Below are 17,030 nucleotides of genomic sequence, written 5' to 3'. Positions count from 1 at the left end.
TAAAAAAAATCCATGAAAAAATTACGCTTCGGGTATTCAAGATTCAGACATTTAAATAAATAACTGTTTCAGGTACAACAACCATTTCTTCATCACAAAACACAATTTTAAATAAAAGTACTCTCATCACAATAACAACATGACTTTCATTAGAACTTTATATGACGGTTTGGTTATATCTTTATTAACTAAGTTGTAAATGTAGTGTTAAAAACAGAGTTCATAAAAATATTCTTAAACAAAAGGTATATATATAAAAAAACATTAAAATTTATTTCAGCACAATCTAAAACACTTGTTTTGTACAGTACTTTCCAGAAAATTTTTTTTAAAGAAAATGTTCACTTTTTCTACATTTTTCGAATGAGGTATAAAAAGTACGATAAAAATTACTAGAACAAACAATCGCATGTATGGCAGCACTTTTGCTAGTTATATGTTATATGTTATATTTTGCGATCCTGAGAAAATTCCGTGAGGATTGTAGAACTAAAATGTCTTGAAATTTCTTTTGTGTTCTAAATAAAATAGAACAAACGTAAAATTACAACAAAGCAGCAATTATAGTAGCATAAATCTTACTGGTACATCCTACAGTGAATTAATGTCTTCCAAATATGAAGCTTCTATTTAGGAGAAAGTATTAGTACTATCGATAAGATACAGTTTAATATTACATTTTAGATAAGGGTTGATTGGAATAATAACATAAATAGTGCACTGATTCAGTCGAAAATACTGAACGCTAAACACACTGCTCAGAACAGTAACTAGTTGGAAAATAAGGTTTACTACAGTACATTTATAACTGAGTCGTGGTGTAATTTCAAAAACTCCTTTGATTGATTAACAGCTTAGAAATTTAAAACTAGTGAAGTTAATTTTGAAATGGTATTAGTAGCAAGAACAAAAGCTGTGCATTTTTTAAGAACGTCAGAACTATCAATGAAACTAAACACTACAAGCTGTGCAATTCGCGTCAAAACGACTTGTTGAAAAAGTCTAGTGCATATTTACGTTCAATCGATAACAGTATTATACTACAAATAAATTATTTTACAAACACAACGACACAGTTTAATAATAAAGTGTATTTTATTTTCAGGCCAGTTATTCATAGAAATCGTGAAATGGGAATTTATACTGTTTGCTAGAATTTGATATCTAAACACTTAATTCTATCAGGCCATTCCATTAGTAATGTCGTTTTTGGGATAGGATAAGATTAAAATGCATATTTCTTGGCTAAATAAAGTTATTCTCAATTATATAGGCTATTTGGGATGACTTGATAGCATTGAGTGTAAGCTAGTTTGTTTCTTTACTAGTTTTTGTTTTATTTTGTTGTTTTTGTCTCAAAAACCACTTGATTTTTATAAGCGTAATATTGAAAATCTTTTGAGACGTTGGCAGACTGTTATTGAAAGTGATGAAATATACACAATTGATTAAAGTTGTTATTTGAGGGATTTTTCTCCTTTTGAATTTTAGTGTTACAAACGACATTACTTATAGGATGATCTGATATATTATATTCAAGTTTTCTTAGAAATGTTTTTTTACATAAATGACACGTCGGAAAAAGAAATGTCATTTCGTATACAATTTGAATCTAAGCTCTAAAAGATTGGATTGAATCTTAATATAAAACTTTGAATTTCTCAGGGCTTTCATGGCGTACATCTTGTATAGTCACGTTGTTTAATACATTCATCATGGCTTTCACGAGAACATCTTGGTATTTCAAATAAATACTGTGGCCGCCCCGGGAGAAACACAGACCTATTATGTAGTTTTGATGGTTGCCAGACAAAGGATTCTTTCCTATTGGAATAAAATTAACATCATTTTCTTGTTACAATATTGCTTTAAAATTACATTATTTACGATGGTTATTATAAAAGCAATAAAAAATATATTTCTTTTGTAAAACAAACTGCAGTTAAGATCGAGAAATTTATTTTCTTCTAATTCTCAAGTTTTCTTAAAATACATGAAAATTAGATATAAACGAAACGTGAAATGTTACCACCACTCAGGCATGATTTGAAGTGACTCTTTTACATAGAAAATTTATCTGTTACCATGTATGAATTTACACCTCACAACTCGAGTAAAATAAAAAAATAAATTTCAAATAGATGAATCATATGTGACTGTGAATCCTTATGTAATTAGCCTAAATACATTAACTCAAAAGTTTTATATTAATACCAAAATTTTATAACGTTGTTAGTAGCTAACACTATTGAAAACAGAGATATTTTCTAAATAATTTTATGAGCTGTCGCTTGAAAAGTGATATTTTGGTTTTATACTCTGACGCTGATTTGAAAAAAACAACAACAGTGAATGAATTACTTTACCGTTTGCGAAATACCAAGTTTGATGCAGACCTGCAGCAACTTAAAAAGTTATGAGTTAATCTCGACTCTTTCAGCCATAGCCCTGCATGGCCAGGTGATTAAGGCGCTCGACTAGTAATCCGAGGGTCGCAAGTTCTCGAATCCTCGTCACACCAAACATACTCGCCCTTTCAGCCATGGGGGCGTTATAATCTGACGGTCAATCCCACTATTCGTTGGTAAAATAATATCCCATCAGTGAGCGGTGGGTAGTAATAATTAGCTGCCTTCCCTGTAGTCTTATTACACTGTTAAGTTAGGGACGGCTAGCGCAGATAGCTCTCAAGTAGCTTTGCGCCAAATTACAAAAAAACAACAAACTACACTTTCAGCTGCCAGTGCCTCAGTTAAGCGTTCCTTCTCTCATTTAAAAAGAATGCACAGCTACACCAGAAATACACAAAGAGAAAGACTTATAAGTTTAGCGTTAATCGTGATTGAGTAAAAGCTTTATAACAAAATAAAGACTGATAGTTTCTATGAAGATGTAACAAATTTATTCAATTAAAAGGAAAGGAGAATGGAATTAACATATAAATAAAGTAAGCAGCCGAATATGTTTTTTTTTTGTCTTTAATTGGTGGTACTTAATCTTAGATATTATTAATTACTACAAGTAATTAATTTTATTTTTACTGGTCGTTTTGTACATATCTTTTCATTTTATAAACTGCCTTTAATGTTTTTGCTTCCCCATGAAAACAAATCACTGAATGCCACTTTTTATGACAATCGTTTACAATAGAACGTTTTGACTGAACATCAACTAAGTAAGTTGGCACTACTTTCTGGCTGTGATTATCTATAGGACCACATTGTAAAAATAAAGGTGAATACAATTACGTTAATTTTTATTTGTTTCTTAATTTTCTTAGTGTAATCACATGATACCCAATATTTCAAAAGATTAACTAGATAATCTTACTTTCTTGAATCAGCAGTCCTCTCTACAGAAATATGATAATCTTACTTTCTTGAATCCTCTCTACAGAAATATGCGTATACCATATTATACTGCTCAAACAAATTAAAGGAACAAGTACGTTTTCTCATATAACTTATTTCAGTGTTTCAAATGTAATAATGTTTTTATTTATTTTTTTGGGTAATTTACCTCATTTCAGTTCCATCCGTATCCATTTTTTAATGTTTGATGAATGTTAAAACATGGATAAATAAATTTTTTTAAAAATGACTACTATCACCAAAACTGATATCCCATATGAAACAATAATTTAAAACAGTTTACATACGTTTATTTAAGAAATATTTGAAACATTAAATGTCTATTGTGAACTCTACGGGCTGTGATACACTCCTGACATCGATTTGGCGCACTTCGAATCAATCTATCGATGTTACCTTGGGGTATGGCAACCCACTCGTCTACCAGGGTTTGTCGGAGTTTCTGTACATTATGAGGAAGGTGCTGGTGTTCACTAACACGCATCAATAGCGTATCCCAACAATGTTCAATCGGATTTAAATCTAGAGATCTGCAGGCCACTCAAAAGTCTCTATTTCTTCCTCGTCAAGAAAGTCCATACACAGTCTGGCGACGTGGGCTCACACGTTAAACTGCATGAAAATGAACCCATCGTCTACAACACCGGCAAAAGGCCTCACAATGGGTTTCAAAATTTCGTCTCTATGTCGTCGTGCATTCAGAACATTCCTGTCGAGTATGATTAAGTACACGCAGCCACCCAAGCCTGCCCAGACCATTAGAGAACCTCCTCCATAAGCGTCGAGTTGTACAATGTTACAGAAAATCGCTCTCCTTGGCGTCTCCACACTCTCTCACGTCCATCATCACGAGACACAGTAAACCTGCTTTCGTTTGTTCACAGCACGGGGGCCTATTGACGAAGTTCCCAGACCAGGTGCTGACGAGCAAGCTCCAACCTAGCTGCATAGTTATCGCGATGTCAGAATATCTCCTTTATCAGGCTGTCTAGCCCTAGGGCGTCCAACGTGGAGACGATTGCAAACTGTTTGGGTCGACACACGTGTTCCAGTGCAATGATGAAGGGCATTTTGCAGTGACTGAGCCGTAGCTAACCAGACCCGCAGAGCGGTAGTCACGATGTAGGGGTGCTCTCTGGCTGTTGTGCAGTGATGATGGCGTTGACCTGGTCTTCTGATATAAGAGTTCGTCTCCTGGTAGCGTCGCCAACGTCGATTGATGACCCAAAGTGACACACCGACGTGTTGTGCCACCCTCCAGCATCTGGACCGCCCTGACCACATCGTTCTCTGTCAGATGGCGTTTGAGTGCTTGGGTACGCAAGATGAAGGTACACACTGACAAAACGAGCCGCAAAAAGATCCATACTGGTGTTTGTTTCGAAAATTAATGAGAAATGCATAGTTTCACGTAACAGTCTTATATAGGGTACCTTGAGTTGTATCCTTCTTGAGTGATGTGAGGTTCGTTCGAGTTGCTTCAAACCTCACTCGCAAGCTTAAAAATACACTTGTAGACGAACGAATATGTTTTTCATTCATAATTTTGGTTATGACAAAAATATACTGAAATATGTACTTGTTCCTTTATTTTTTAGCAGTATATTATGTATATTCTGTTCTTCTTACCCTCAGTTACAAGTATGCCGTCGTCATCGTAACACCAAATGTCTTCTTTTTTCAATCCGAATCGACTAGCAGTTCTATAGAACGAAGCTTTTTCGATGTAAGGATCGTTAGTACTAAAAGCTAATAATACAGGCGTATTGTTTGCAACGATATCGTCAACACACTTTGATGCCTGCAATACATTGGAATAGCTCATTAGAAACGAATGCTCCCTGTTCTTTGTATCCAAATTAAAAAACTTAGGAATATTATATCCTTATGTCATTCATAAAATTGTCATACATTTGGATAAGTTGGAATCTGCACGTCATTGACAGATTTACAACATATAAACGGAAAGGATCTTTTTCAGCTTGTGTTAATACATATTATATCAATGGTTTAGGATCATAAAATTGATATGTACATATATTAAAACATAAAGCTTGTGATTTTGAATAAATATCTTGTATTAATAACTGATACTTATTTACATCTACAAGCCTAGTTCACGAGTCATCATTCACTTTAATTGTTCGAAAACAAAGAGAAAATCAAGTCAAATTGTTCCAAAACTAAAGTCAATTGTCTAGTAATATAAAAACACATGACTACGGTAAGATATTTATTCAACAGCACAAACACTAGGGCTGAAGACAAGAGAAATTTTAATATGTTAATGTTGAAAACAAATATAACTTTTAGGTTGTAGAAGGTAAGGAAACAGGATCACGAAACTATTGTGGATTACACTGCATAAACAAGGCCTAATTTAAGATACATTTGCTATACAATTTGTTTTGTGTAAGCTAAGAAGGAAGAAAGAAATTATAGTTATTTTGACATGATAATTATCGCCACTTACTACCAGAGTTTTATACTATGTTTCATTACGTTTCTTCAGTCTAAATAACGACAACAGCATAAAAAAAACAAAAATATATTTCACTAACCTTTTTAAAATCGATATTTCCGATGCTTTGAATGTTAACCTTCACTGTGTGATCTGAACATTCCATTTTAATTCTCTTATGCATCCATCGAAATAACGGCAACACGGCTAATTCCAAGATCGGTTTACTAAAACAGTATGATCCTCCTCGAAACAACCAGAAAGGCTTAATCACTCTGGAGAAAATAATTTGTCAAATTATTCAACTGGTCTTATCTTATATGTTAAATGGCGGTTTTTATATGTTAATACGGTACGTGTATGAATGAAAATAAATCTGCCCTTTCGCGTACTCACTTTTTAACTATTGCATGTAAATGCATACGTACACACACACACACATATATATATTTATATATATATATATACGTATAAATTATATTTAACACTAACACCAGCGCAGGCAATTGGATGTTTATGAATTCGAAACAAACATTATTATAGGCTTTATATTTTTGACTTCTAAGTGAATCAATGGAGTTGTGTTTTAGTTTAATAGTTGGTTCATAAGGGAAAACTTAATGATCCTATCCCTAAAAAGTTAATAATGCAGAAAGTAAAATACTCTAAAAATGTCAAATAAAAACAATGTCCAATAGTAATTAAAGTAAGAAATTAAATAGAATTTAAAAAGCTAATGGCCTACACAAATGTACAAACACAATTGCATCGCCAATGACACTGTCCAACGTCAGAGGTAATGTCCGAGAAAAACTTGTTTAAAATGGTGCCGTCATTCGCAGTCATAACGATGGCACGAAATTAAAATATAAAGACGGGTCAGTCCCAAAAAGTAAGAAACCGATCAGTTAAAAGGCTGCGCAGCCTAGTCAAGAGAACTTCCTACCTCTGATCCTTATGAAAATTATGCAGCTAAAGTAAAACAGAAGTATAGATTTGGAAAAGCTTGCTTTCAATCTACTCACCCCAACCAAACGAAGCCGTTAAAATGTTAAAGCAGAATATAAGAATAGAAGGCACAGAGCATGGTATACAATTTTACTGTGTGTGCATACGTCATAAACATTAACCGAAATTACTTTTAATTTATTACACATGTTAATTATCCCAGCCACTGAAGGTGGATAGAGGTTATATTTTCATCTCTGCGGGTGTGGTTGTCAGCAAGATTTCTCAAAAACAGCTGAATTGATTTGATGGACATACACTGCTGGCCTAAATTTTAAGGCCAATGAACATAAATAAAAAGATATGCATTTTGCGTTTTTACACTCAACCACTTATTTGAGTTGAGCTTTGAAAGATGAAAATAAGTAAAGGGAAAATAAAAGTAAAAAAATTTTTTGCATTTAATAAAAAAAATGTGAACGCTATGGAATTAGCCTAAATACTAGCTGGTCAAAAGTTTAAGACCATATTGAAACGAAGCGTTAATCGGTAAACACGTAACGAAATTTAGTCTTTTGTGTTCAAGCATTAGCGTTGTCAACATCACCCAGACATCTCCTGTGTTACATTGGGTAAAAACATGGCAAAAGCTAAAAAGCTGACAGATTTTGAACATGGCAGTAATGTCAAGCTGCAAAACCAAGGTTTCTCTCAATGTGCCATTGCTGGTGAGATTGGGTGTAGTAAAACTGCTGTTGCAAATTTCTGCTCCTGAGGGATATGGAACGAGAATTTCAAGTGGTTGGCGTAAGAAAATTTTTTGCGGCGTTGAGCAGGAGGATTCGACAGGTTGTCTGGCAAGGCACCAGCCAATCGTCGAACCAGATTAATTTTGAATTTATTTACAAACAAATGAAACTGTACAAAGAGGCATGACGAAGAGTTAAAAGTAAGCATATACAAGAGAAAAAAACAATAAATATATACAACAAAAAAATATATACAACAAAAACAAAAACCATTAAATACATACATGAGAAAAACATTAAATATATACACTGATAACTACATGAAGCAAGAGTGGAAGCAGGGCTGCTCAGAATCCAATCTCCACCCGACCCCCCACAACACACAAAGTGGCGAGACGTCTGGCTGCTAGAGATGCAAAAATTCCCCGGAACCCAGCCACCAAAAGTTTGCCTTAAGGCAGAGTAGCAGCCGATACCTGGCCTTGCCCAGTATCTGAAAGTATGGCACAGGTGCTTGCTCACAAACCAAATTGTTTCAAACAAGCCACATGACGTACTTAAAGATTGTTAAAGTATACTGGAAGGAAAAGGCCAGGTGGCTGAGAACAGGGTCTAGCACGTGGTACAGTATGGTCTCTGCCGAGAGAGGCGCGACTTTCCCAGATCTCCACCAACATCAGACAGAGGACCAACCTGGGCAAGACAAACTCCACCTGAGTGTGGCACATGGGACACAACTCACTTGCACAAGACTTCCAAAGGTATGCACGCTCCCTCACCAGATGGATATTGTACATGATGCGCCAGTTGAAAGCCTGGAGGTAGCTACCAACATGGCACAGCGCGACGGGGCCCCAAATGACATCCCACAGCAGAGCAGGGTGGTATTGCTCGATCCTAAGAGTACATTCGGGGATCAACAGGTGGTAGAGGGAACGGGAGTTAGTCGACACGTCGGTTGACAAGGCACAACATTGCTGGATGGTCGCAACAGCGTCAATGTACCAAGAAGGAGGGTCAAAACACATAGGTGTCTGCAGGCCTAAAGGAAAACCAAAGAGCCTGCACCCCGTGCCAACCAAGAATCTCGTGAGGTGGCAACAGGGGTGACCCTCCAAGGACAGACAGCGAAAGGTAGTAGAAACTAAAAGAGAAAGACACTGGTTCCAGATGCATGGTATGACCATACCTCCCTTGCGAGGTGGCAATGTCAAGGAAAACCGAGACACAGCCTCAGGCTTGCCATGCAACAGGAAGGCAAAGACATGGTGCTCGATGGCCCATGCAATGCAGTCATCCAGAAGAAAAACAGCCCCCAGGTACCAGACTAAGGGGAATATCCTCCTCCTCACTACCTCCACTCTGTCAAACAGGTTAACATGACAGTAGCAGTAATCGTGCACTGCCAAATTGGCATGCTGCACCACCCCTTCCAAGCAACCCTGCAGTTTGCAAGAAAATGAACCCCAATGCAAGGACTGGAGAGGAGGTCCAGTCTAGACCAAATAGAGAGTCGGCAGACGAGGCCAATTTGCCCAACCCAAAAGCCCAAGACTTGGGATAATTGAGCTGGGTAGCACTGCCCTGAAAGTAACGGGGGACAATGGCCAGTGCCAAACCTAACAATGTTACGTTCTCGAGGAACAGATTCACATCGTCTGCATGTGAGACGTAAGGTACGCTTGTACCCCCTGGCAACTGGAGACCGAGACCGAGTGTTACAGATAAGAGAGTAAGCACTCAATCACCAATGCATAAAACAAGGAGGACAACAAGCCACCCTGACAAACTCCCTGTGAGATTGGAAAGGAAGACGTCAGATACCCATTAACAAAGAGCCTGCTTGAAGCAGTTGCGTACAAAACTTGCACGTACTAAACAAAACTGGAGAAAGACCACAACTCCCCAGAACGAACTACAGAAATACATGGTGAACTTGATCAAAAGCTTTGCTCTGATCGAGGGACAAAGATAGCAGGGATATCCCAATTCATGATGTAGTGGAACAGGTCCCTGAGAAGCACCAGATTTTGTTGGATGCTTCTGCTCCACATGCCACACGTTTTAGTGCAGGGAACCAAGGAAGGCATAACTACACCCAAACGGGCACATAGGACCTTAGAAATAATCTTTGCATCCATGTTAAGGAGAGAAATGAGTCGCCACAAGGAAAGATCGTCAAACTGGCTGGGATCCTTACAGATAAGAGTAATGAGCCCATCCAGCATTCCCACTGGGAAGACTCCATGATCAGACAGGTGTTAAAAAGTCTGACGAAATAGGACCCGACAACATGCCACACGTGGAGGTAGAATTCCACCAGCAGTCCATCCAGCCCAGGACACATTTTTAGCAGCATGGACCGAATGGACAACCAACACTCACCCAAGCTGATGGATTTCACCAGCTGTTCATGAAAGGAAGGGTCGAAGAAGGACAAAAACCTAGTAATGTCGTCCCACAACCCCTAGTCCACGGGTGTAGCCGAATAGAAATGGCAATAATAGCCATGGCACGCATCTAAGATGTCAGAGATGAAAGATAACGATCGACCATTCTCCATCACCATTCTTTGGAATAATCCAAATCTATTTTCCATCGTAAATTCTCGATGTCCGAGAGGATTCATCGACCTGCCATGGAGCAAGGCAACCAAGACGTTCTGCTTGCCTCGCAAGGCCAGGCAACGGGCCCAAGAACGCTGCATGCCAGTTTGCCTCAACAAGAAAGCACAGACTTCCTTGAGCCCCATCTGCCAAGACCTGGTGAGAGACTCTACATACCAGAGCCCCCCAGACAAGGGCAACCAATTCGTCTCTAACCTCACCCTCATTAAGGAAGGAGACGTTGATCTTCCACAAATGGGGCCCCAAAATGTGGCGAGAAGTAGCCGATGGTCAGATACACAAACGAGACATCTCCAACCTGGTGAACTGCAGCTCCGCTGGTCCTCGGACGAAGGCTAGGTGTTACATAGAACCTGTCAAGGCGACAAGAAATGCCCCAACCAGTCCAAGTTGACACAAAATCAGACCCATGCAGCACACGCCAGACATTGGAAAAGTCGAAATCCGACAGCACCGCACGCAGAGACCACGTATACCAATCACCAGAAAGAGGATCACCCCCCAATCTTGTCAAGGTGAGGATCCAAGACGCAGTTGAAGTCGCCACCAAGGACGATATTGGCCTGTATAACCATGAACCTGTCCAAACCCGAGAAGGCTTCCTGCTCCCCAGAACGGTCAAGTGCATAGATATTGACAAGCCGAATCTTACGACTGCCAGTGACAACATCAACGCACATAACCCGCCCCTCAGCATCAATATATGATGCGAGGATGGTCCCATTAAAATGCGGGTGAAAGAGGATCTCCAATACCCTGCTCACGTGTCGTGTCAAACGAACAGAAGGCGTGAACAAGATAATGAAAGTAAAACGGAAAGTAATCCCTCAAAGAGGCAAAATTAGTCTCCTGCAAAAATATGGCATCAACTACAAAGCGATTCAAGACGGAGAATGCATATAATTGCATATAAATGCCATGTATCCCCTGGATGTTTAAAGTAATGCAAGAAAAACCCATCCACAAATCAGAGGGAAGGAATCAGTGACGCTGCTGCTTCGATTGAAATGACGGAGAGAGGACGGGCAAGCAGCCTCTTCAGGCCACCCAACCCAGTCCCGCTTCGCAGCTACAGCTGCTGGTATCTGACCACCGCTGCTGCAACATGGGTACATCCAGACCTACATCTGCAAAAGACAGGAGGAGCTGCTGGACCCTTGCTCCTCACCACTGTTCTCACCCAGACCAAAGTGACTGGTAAAACAGGGGAAGTCCATAAAACTCGCAAACAAAACAGGTGATGGTAGCTCGTCCAAGGTCGGGGTATGCGCCTGCACGGCATTGGGGTAGGGGGCCAGAAAACTCACCAATCTAAACTCATGTGCCGAGGGTCCCTCAGGACACCCAGCCGCTGCATTGCTAGCAGGGGAAGCCTGAGGCTCCATGGAGTCCCCAACAACCCCTGCTGACCCATACTGAACAGGGAGGGCAGGAACCTCCTCAGAGGGACCCACCCCAACACTGACAGGGTTGGCAAGATCGTGGGCGCCCCCACAGCCTCAACTCTACACCACCCAACAGGGAGACCTGAGCCTCCAGGGAGATAGGGGACGCCTCAGGGGCACCTGGTCCATCCTGCACCCTCACAGGGTCCCATCCAAACCAGGGCCTAAAGGACAGCCCAAAGCCTCCTCAGAGGCCCCCAACTGAACGGCACCCAAAGCGTCTAACCCCTTGCCATAGGATGCAGCATCCACGACTGGGGCAGGCGAGACTTGGCCCTTCTCAGGGGACCAAAACCCACCCTCCCGGGACACGGCAGCTGCCGGGACAGACATCTCCTCGGAGACCCCACCCTCAGCAGCTGCAGACAATGGGGAAGGAAGAACAGACACCACCGCACGTTTAGCCTTCGTTCGCTTAAGTTGCACAACATTTGACAACCCCACAGCCACTGCAGCATACGTTGCCACACGCCTTGGGCATCGCGAGGGCGTGTGGCCATCACTACAAACATCACATGTGACAGTACAGTCAGTTGCAAGATGTCTCTAGGCCAGACAAACCTCGCACTACAGTGTCTGGCACACCTGCAACAAATGGCTTTCGAGGCCACAATGGCAACACAGCCGCCCCATGCCCGGGTAATTGCACATTACTCGGAAACCATTCGCTGAGATGAAGTTCGGAACCGGCCATTTCATGTCCTGACAGACCTGCCGGTTCCCAGCACACTGTTCAACTTTTCTGACTGTCCCGTACGCCGACAACATGTCTTTGACAGCGTCGTGGGACAGTTCGAATGGAGCTGACCGGATGTTGATCCATTTGATGTTTTGCCCAGCTGGCTCCACGGGCACCCGTTGGTCCCCAAAGGGAAAGTCTCCTTTCTCCAATAGGGACCAGACGTACGTGGCCGACGCCAGCGTCGCCACGTATCGCCTATTTCTGAAATGTTGTAAACATTCGACATGTCTACCCCCGACAGTGGCGTTGAAGGCGTCTATTACCGCCGAAGGTAGCGAGGCTGCGGGCACCACCAGGCGGATGGATAGCGGCCGAACAGAGTATGGCTAGATGGCTGTAGCCACATCGACCTATACAGCACATACACACACACATGAAAACACTCCTAAAGTACACACAAGCTACACTGCACATGACCAAATTTCACGGACTATTCAGAACACGATATAATACACTGTGAAAATAAACACAAACTCCCGTAACGGGCACAGCGAATGACGGTAACAAAGACACCAGATGATCGGCAAGCCGAATTTGAAATTTATTTACAACAAATGAAACTGTGCAAAAAGGCAAGACAAGTGTAAAACGTTAAACACATACAATACAATGAAATATATACAAGTGAAAAACGTTAAATACGTACAATAGAATGAAATATATACAAGTGAGAAACGTTAAATACGTACAATAAAATAAAATATATACAAGTGAAAAACGCTAAATACGTACAATACAATGAAATATATACAAGTGAAAAAATGTTAAATACATACAATACAATGAAATATATACAAGTGAAAAACGTTAAATACATACATAAAGCGAGAGTGGAGGCAGGGCGGCTAAGAATCCGATCTCCACCCAACCTCCGACCAACGCACAAAGTGACAAGACGTCCGGCCGCCAGAGATGGTAAAATGTCCTGGAACCCAGTCACTGATAATTCACCTCATGGTGGAGTAACAGCCAATATCTGGCCCTTCCCAGCATCAAAACGTACGACACCAGCACCTGCTCGAAAACCAATTTGTTTCAAGCAAGCCAGACGACATACTTAAAGATGGTGATGGTAAACTGAAAGGTAAAGGCCAGGTGGCCGGGAAAAGGGGCTGGTACGTGGTACAGGATGGTCTCCACCAAAAGCGGCGGGACCCGGAAAAGGGGAGCGACCCTTTCTCAGATCTTCACCGATGTTAGACAGAGGACCAACCTGTGCAAGACAAACTCCACCTGTGTGTGACACACTGGACACAACTCAGTTACACCAGAGTTCCACAGGTACGAACGCTCCAGCACTGGCAGGATGTTATGCACAACACACCAGTTGAAAGCCTGAAGACAGCTACAAACATGGTGCAGTGCTATGCAGCCCAAAATAACGTCCCATAGCAGGGCAGGGTGGTATTGCTCGATCCTGTGAATACATTCCGGGACAAGCAGGTGATAGAGGGAACTGGAGTCCGACGGCACTTCAGCAGACACGGTCCGACACCGCCGGATCGCCCCAGCAGCGTCAACGTACCAAGAAGGAGGGTCAAAACACGTAGGTGTCTGCACGCTCAAAGAAACACCAAAGAGCCTGCACCCTGTGCCAACCAAGATTCTTGTGAGGTGACAACAGGGGTGACCTTCCAAAGACAGACAGCGAAAGGTAGTAGACAGTAAAAGGGAAAGACATTGGGTCTGGATACATGAAATGCCCAAACCTCCCCTGCGAAGCGACAGTGTCAAGGAAAGCTGAGACACTGTCTCAAGCTTGGCACCCCACAGGAAGGCAAAGACATGATGCTCGAAGGCTTATGCAGTGCAGTCATCCAGAGGAAGAACAGCCCCCAGGTACCAGACCAAGGGGAGCATCCTCCTCCTCACCACCTCTGCCCTGTGAAACAGATTAACAGGGCAGTAGCAGTAATCGTGCACAGCCAAACCAACATGCTGAACCACCCCCTCCAAAGCTGCTCCAGGTCTCACGAGAAAACGAACCCCAAAGCAAGTGATCGGGGAGTGGGTCCAATCCAGACCAAATGGGGAGTCGGCAGACGAAGCCCATTTGCCAAATCCCCGCACACGAGACTTGGGAAAATTCAGTTGGGCAGCACTGGCCCGAGCGTAACGATGGACGATGGCCAGTGCCAAACCTAACGATGTGAAGTTCTCAAGGAACAGGTTCACATCATCTGCATGCTCGACGTACATCTGGCTCGAACCCCCGGCATCTGGATACCACGCACCGAGACCGAGTGGTGCAAATGAGAAAGCAGGCACTCGATAACCAACGTGTAAAGCAAAGGGGACAATGGGCAGCCCTGACAAACCCCCTGGAAGATGGGAAAGGAAGAGGTCAGGTACCCATTAACCAAGAGCCTGCTCAAAGCAGTCGCATACAAGGCTTGCACGTACTGGACAAAAATTGGAGGAAGGCCACACCTCCCCAGAACGAACCACAGAAATCTATGGTGAACTCAATCAAAAGCTTTGCTCCGATCGAGGGACACAAAGACAGCAAGGATATCCCAATCCGTGATGTAGTGGAGCAGGTCCCTCAGAATGTGTAGTGCCAAAAGACCAGAAGGCAGGACAGGGTAATGTGAAGAAAAGGAAAAATGGTCCCTCTGAGAGGCAAAATGGGTCTCTTGCAAAAATATGACAGAAGAGAACGTGTAGAATTGCTTATCAATGCTACATATCCTCTGGATGTTTAAAGTGATGCAAGAAAATCCCATCAACCAATCAAAGGGGAAAAATCAGTGATGCTGCTGCTTTGACTGAGTAGACAGAGGCTGAGGGGCATGCGGCCTCTTGAGACCACCCGACACCACACCCTCTTCGCAGCAGCAGCTGTCGACATTCGACCACCACCACTGCACAACAGGGAAATCTGGACTCAAGTCCAGCAACTAAACGGGGCTGCAAGGCCCCCACACCTCCCCACTGTCCTCATTCAGTCTGGAGAGACAGGGAAGACTGGGAAAGTCCAGAAAACTGGTAAACGAGCCGGGTGACAGCGGCCCGTCCAGTGTCGGAGATGGCGCCTGCACGACCTCGGGGGAGGGGACCGGAACATTCACCAACCCCAGAACCTGCGCCAATGGTCCATCAAAACCCCCTGCCACAGTAGCACTAGCAGGGGAAACCAGGGACTCCATGGCACCCCCAACAACCCCTGCTGACCCATCCCGAACAGGGGGCAGGACCTTCTCAGTGTGATCCACCCAACACTTACAGGGGGCAAGACCCTCTGCAGAGGGCCCACCTCAACACTTATAGAGATGGCAGAATCGTGGCTGTCCCCACACCACTCGACAGGGAGGCTTGAACCTCCAGGGAGACAAGGATTCAACAGGACACACAGTCCGACCTGAACCTCCACAGAGACCCCATCCAAACCAGGGCCCCCAAGGACGGGCCGAAGCCTCCTCAGAGACCCCAATCGTATGGCACCCAAAGTGATACCCTCCACCCCAGAGGATGCAGTCTCCATGACCAGAGTGGGTGAGACGTGGACCCCTCAGTGAACCGAGATGCTGGGGCAAGCACCCCTCTGGGACTCCACTTACTGTCGCTGCAGACGACGCGGGAGGAAGAGTTGCCACCCCCGCCCGTTTCGCCCTCCACCACTACAAATATTGCAAGTAACGGTACACGAACCATCCACATGTCTGTATGCCAGACATATCCCACACTGCAGGATCTGGCACTCAGCCAATAGGTGGCTTTTGAGGCCACAGCAGTGATACAGCCATCGCATACCCGGGTAATGACACATTAACCAGATATGAAATTTGGAATCAGTGTCCTCGTGTCCATACAGACACGCTGGTTCCCTGTGCACACATTCGGGCGCGACTGTTGCACCTCATGTTCAATTTTTCTCAATGACCCATACGCCGACAACACGTCCTTGATGACGTCATGGGACATCTCAAAAGATGATAGTCACTCACTTAATGTTCATCCCGGCCAGCTCCACAGACACACACTGATCGCCCAAGGAAAAGTACACCTGGTCCAACAGGCGACGGGCGTGAGCGGCCAATGCCAGCATCGCCACATAACGCCCATTGCCAAAATGTTGCAAGCATTCAGTATGGCTACCCCTGACAGCGGCATGCACCACAAAGTGGATAGACTGTGGCCGAACAGAGTATAGCCGGATGGCCGTAGCCATACCGACCTACACAGCTTGCACACACAAACGAAAAGACTGCTAAACAGCACGGAAAAACTACACAACACACGACCAAGAAACACGGTTGAAGCCGAACACGATACGGTACACGGTAACAAACAACACAAACTCCCGGAAGGGGCACGGCGAACAACGGTACTGACAAAAACCCTGATTCACCTGAAGACCAACTCATGCAGACTGTAGCTCAAGAACAATAAGATGGTATCTACGAGAGAAAGGTTTTAAAAACCGTAAACGTCTTCAAAGGCCACACCTCCTTCTACACCACAAAACAGCTCAGATAAACTTTGCTGAAAAGCACCAAACTTGGGATGTAGAAAAGTGGATGAAGGTTTTGTTCTCTGATGAGACACAGTGGAGGAGGTTCCGTCATGATCTGGGGTGATTTCTCCTTCTATGGAAGAATGGAGCTTTAGATTATACATGAGCGTCAAACAGCAGCTGGCAACATTGGCATGTTGGAGAAAGAATCCTTATTGACTGAAGGCCTTC

The 17,030-nt window shown here is 43.0% G+C and overlaps 1 protein-coding gene across 2 annotated transcripts in view; it reads right to left on the bottom strand.

The window, feature by feature from the left end:
* Positions 1-360: 360 nt before the first annotated feature.
* LOC143222141 (uncharacterized) overlaps positions 361-17,030 on the bottom strand; it is a 33,633-nt gene continuing 16,963 nt past the window's right edge. The window contains exons 4-6 of one of the 2 annotated variants that reach the window (XM_076448172.1): positions 5,933-6,107; positions 5,001-5,172; positions 361-1,824 (exon numbers count right to left, since the gene is read on the bottom strand). In XM_076448172.1, coding sequence (XP_076304287.1) covers positions 1,640-1,824; positions 5,001-5,172; positions 5,933-6,107 — 532 coding nt within the window. In that variant the 3' untranslated portion in view covers positions 361-1,639. The remainder of the gene's footprint in view (positions 1,825-5,000; positions 5,173-5,932; positions 6,108-17,030) is intronic. The other variant, XM_076448173.1, reaches the window with a different exon arrangement.

Source organism: Tachypleus tridentatus, chromosome 8 (assembly GCF_004210375.1).
Source record: "Tachypleus tridentatus isolate NWPU-2018 chromosome 8, ASM421037v1, whole genome shotgun sequence".
NCBI classification, from domain to species: domain Eukaryota; kingdom Metazoa; phylum Arthropoda; class Merostomata; order Xiphosura; family Limulidae; genus Tachypleus; species Tachypleus tridentatus.
Note: the sequence above shows the minus strand (reverse complement) of the source record. Positions and strands in the feature narration are given on the sequence as shown.